General features: G+C 36.0%; 1 protein-coding gene across 1 annotated transcript; it reads right to left on the bottom strand.

Annotated features, from left to right (window-relative positions):
• Positions 1 to 293: 293 nt before the first annotated feature.
• LOC132553833 (zinc finger protein ZIC 4-like) lies at positions 294 to 3,979 on the bottom strand. The gene is made up of 2 exons (XM_060218115.1): positions 3,130 to 3,979; positions 294 to 859 (listed from the first exon to the last, which is right to left on the bottom strand). The coding sequence occupies exons 1-2, from the start codon at positions 3,977 to 3,979 to the stop codon at positions 294 to 296; spliced, it is 1,416 nt and encodes a 471-aa protein (XP_060074098.1).
• Between the last annotated feature and the right edge of the window lie 260 nt (positions 3,980 to 4,239).

The raw sequence follows: 4,239 nt of genomic DNA, 5'->3' as shown, positions 1-4,239 counted from the left end.
AATTGTTTTTAAATCATCATTTTTTCAATACCTTCTGGTTTTTGTTTTTTTTCCTTTATAAAATTGGCAAATTCCTGAAATTAAGTAAAATATTGCTAAAATTTTTTTTATAAATATCTTTCTAGCAGACACACATGACTTACATTCAAATTACGAAAATTTACCGTATTTTGTATTTATGCCATAATAACAATATATTAATAATATCACTCACACAAAATTAACGTTTCACGATCTGTTACAATGTCATGTTATTCTTCATTCAAAACCGCAGATAAAAGTCAGGTGACATGTCACGTGTATTGTAAAAGAGGTTGTGGGTGAAGAGATTGTAAATGGCTGAATGAGTTCATGTTTAAGTGGTCAGAAGTTGGGGCTGCACTGTTCTGACAAATATACCAATCACTGAAACTCGACGAAGAATGATGAGAATGAGGTAGGCTCGCGTTTGGATAAACCGGAAGTGACGGACTAGACACAACGGGTGACGTTTGATGATGTTGCTGATGTACACTTCCAGTAGAACGAGTGTCAGAGAGTTCAGGGGAGGTAACTGGTGATCGTTGTTCGGATTTGATAGATTTTGCACTCGGGACGGTGTTTTCCATTTCACTTCCGGCACTGTCCATGCTCGTGTCTTCAAGATCGCTGTCGAATCCTTCCGGAAGTGGAGACGACTTCCCATGAACTTTAAGGTGCTTACGAAGAGAGCTTGGGTGCGTGTAGCTCTTGTCACATCCTCTCACGCGACAGTAGTAGGGCTTGTCACTTGTGTGTACGTGGCTGTGCTTCTTCCGGTCGGAGCTATTTGCGAATCTCCGGTCACATCCGATAAACTCACACTTGAATGGTTTTTCCCCTGAAATACATAAAAAAATGATACATGAACCTTCCACTTTAACTAAAGCTGTGCTGAAATTTTAATACGAATGTTTTAAAACATGTGAAAGTCGTGCTTTATAACTGAGTTTGAGAAATCTCTAATGATACCTTACTAACAACTCAGGAAAGATATACTAGATGGCCGAGATATTCTGCCCTTTATTTGTTGTTTTAATCAGACTTGTTTCATTTTACAGAATTAATTTTATTTGCATTTTCAAAAGTTTTAATACTTTTGAGAGAAAAATGCAATGTTGAAAGAGAACGCCTTTCAACGGTTTATTCAAAAACTTTAGAGAAAAAAGTGTTCAAAGTTATAGTCACTTCATCAGTTATTAGGTTAATTTCCTTCATGACATATTTCTTTATTAAATCTTACAGTGAACAGTATGGAAGGTTTCCCTGTATGGGGGCTCTATACATACTACAAGACACCTTTCCGGTCAGTTAACATTCTGCCTGATAAGAGAGCCCGGTGCCCGGTCGGGAATTAGACATGCCTCTTGACTGCTGCGTTTGGAAGCTATGGCACGTTACCTAACCGTAATGATTGCACGCCTAATCTAAACCAGATAGCTGGTCATAACAATAAGTGGTTTAAAAGAACACTTGTATCTGTACTGTATAAAAACAGATTTTGTCACCTACATAACCTTATAGTAACATTTTATCATTAAAACAAATTCATGTAAACAAAACAACTCATTTTCTTATTTTTTTTTCCAAATTAAATTCAAGAGTAGACAAAAATATTTCAATTTTGACTGAATGTTAAGTACTTATTTAGACGAAACTTCTATTTTTTAATGTTTAAATAAATTCATCAAATCGATATGTATAAGTATATAAGATTGTATGGAAAATCAATTCTTAACCACATTCTGTGGTCACACTTAGATTAAAAAAATCAGAGACCATTTTACAAAAACACGAAAAACTTATTTAAATTCAATAAATGGTATAGATTAGAAAACTTAACTAAATAATTAGATTTCTTGTATAGAATTGAATATCTCATTCTCCTCAAAATTTACAAACATGTTTTGATTTTTGCCTGTAATTTCCTGTATGTTGTTCAAAATCAATATTTTTTATTTCAATTATGTAGAAAGTAATTCCCATCCACCTATATTGTACTGTGCTATGTGTTGTTTTGAACTTAATGTTGTATGAAATAAAGTTGATATCTCCCTATTACAAGTCCCCTTATGAATGTTTATAACAATAACATTTTAACTTCCACAGGTTTTGAAATAAATTAAAAGATATGTCAAATGTAGTCTTTTCTGTTTACAGATTACTCCTGACATAAAAACCGGTATTTTGAGGACACTGTGAATCATATATTTAAATTTTGTTGAATGTTTGAAATCCTACATCGATAATGTCACTATGTAAACAAGTTTCACAGAGAGGTGAAAATTCTATGTGACACTTCTGTACAAAGAGCTGTTTCTTTACAAGAATGAAATAAATTATTTAAAATCCAAAGTTCAATACGCTCTGACAAAAAATATTTTTCTTTTGTGAAGTTTGGAGCTTTTAAATCAAACTTGATTTAATAAACATGTGTTGAGATATGAACGAAATATTTACGTCACTGGTATAATGATAAGTTTAATTCACAAGCTTCAATAGTCCTCAAGGAAATGAATTAGTTATAATATTTACAATATATCAGTGAACATGAAAGCTTAACCCACACGATATAAGCACCAATTTATCGCTAAAATAGTGTTCAGGACACCTTCCTTTGATCTGATACATCACGAATTATCTTCAAAAAGAAATTGTAATTTTTTTTTTAATATCTTTAAACAATTATGATTTTCTTTTATAAAAAAAAAAACAAATATCACCAAACCTGAGCTGATTAAAAAGGGTGTAAGAGAACTGGGGGCGAGATTTAATCATTATAAAAATAAACAATAACATAAAATATAATAATGGAGCCATTTATAATAACAACCCTATGTTAGTGGTTTATCTATGAAAATCTCATTTTTGTACCAAATTTTCCGAACGCGTTGATACAATTGAAATAAACATGGCAACATCGTTTACTATTCAGAAAAAGTATAGAACTTCAAATTCACTATTTAAGGAAATCATCACCCTTATCATAGAACAAAGTGTACTCTGACTTTAATTTTGTTGAAAATATTATGATGACCAAAATTAATTTACAAAATTATAAAAACCTTGATATTATGAATGTGACATTAGTCTTAAGTTCTAGAAACTGACCTGTGTGTGTTCTCTTGTGAATCTTGAGGTTCTCACTGCGGGCAAACACTTTACCACATCCCGGGAATGGACAGGGAAATGGTTTCTCTCCTGTATGGACTCGGATATGGTTTACAAGTTTGTATTTGGCCTTGAAGGGCTTTCCCTCACGTGCACACTCCTGCCAGAAACAACTGTGATTCGTCTGCTCGGGTCCCCCAACATGATCAATGGTAATGTGTGTGACAATCTCGTGCATGGTACAGAAGACTTTGTTGCAGGGTTTTTTCGGGTCCGGCCCCTCGGGATCTATCCAAAGACACGTGTGTTCCTGTTTTATCGGGGGTCGCATGTACCTGAAGAACGCCCCGGGTCCGTGGGGACTCATGTGGTTCATAGCACCCATGGGATTAACGTTAAAGGGTTGTGTGGTCCCAAAATGGTCCGCCCGTGGTCCGGTCATGTGATTAAATTGTTCCGTACGTGAGTACATATCTGTAGCACCAAAACGCATGCCGCTGTTGACATGGTGACCGGGATTGTGATGTGTTGCAGCATCATGGAGGCCAGGAAACAGAACGTGGTTAGAACTGGGATCTGGATGATGAGCGGAGTGGAAACTTCCAGAGGACGGAACAAACATACCCGGATGTCCCGTTGTCCCGGACTCGGACAAGCCAATGTCAGGTCTTCGTAACAGAAAATCCCTTGCAGTGTAACTACCGACGTGGGATTGAGGAAGCCCGTATCCTGGAGTCTGGGATACCTGGTGTTGAAGGCTGTTCTCTACTCCATGGTGAGGGGGGCTCAGTTTTAAAGCTCCCGGGGGTAGATGATGTGTTGGTGATGTGTCCACATATGGAGTCAACATGATGTTCCAATAAATTCACAAATACAAGGTTAAAAGATTGTCAACATAAATATCCTGGGTCCTACTTTAGCGTGTCGTGTAGTTTGTTGTCTTTTCCGAGATGCACATGGAGTTTTTTGTTGTTAAGCGTTACTGGTAGAAACACTACAATACTATTCCAACGCTGTGACCCTGCTGCTAAAATCAGCACGATTCTTTAAACTTTCCAAGATAAAGCAGCTTCGCTTAAATGTGAGCCCAGCTGGTTTTCAAATATTGTT

This window comes from Ylistrum balloti, unplaced genomic scaffold (assembly GCF_031769215.1).
Source record: "Ylistrum balloti isolate Yb309-2 unplaced genomic scaffold, AGI_CSIRO_Ybal_v1 Utg370358, whole genome shotgun sequence".
NCBI lineage: Eukaryota > Metazoa > Mollusca > Bivalvia > Pectinida > Pectinidae > Ylistrum > Ylistrum balloti.
The sequence above is the reverse complement of the archived record's forward strand: the minus strand, read 5'-3'. Positions and strand labels throughout refer to the sequence as shown.

Bases quoted from the DNA above. Each gene is read 5' to 3' on its own strand.
- LOC132553833 (XM_060218115.1), bottom strand. From the start codon at position 3,979: ATGTTGACTCCATATGTGGACACATCACCAACACATCATCTACCCCCG. The intron at 860-3,129 runs GTCAGTTTCTAG...TATGTATTTCAG, and splicing joins TCACAAGAGAACACACACAG to GGGAAAAACCATTCAAGTGT.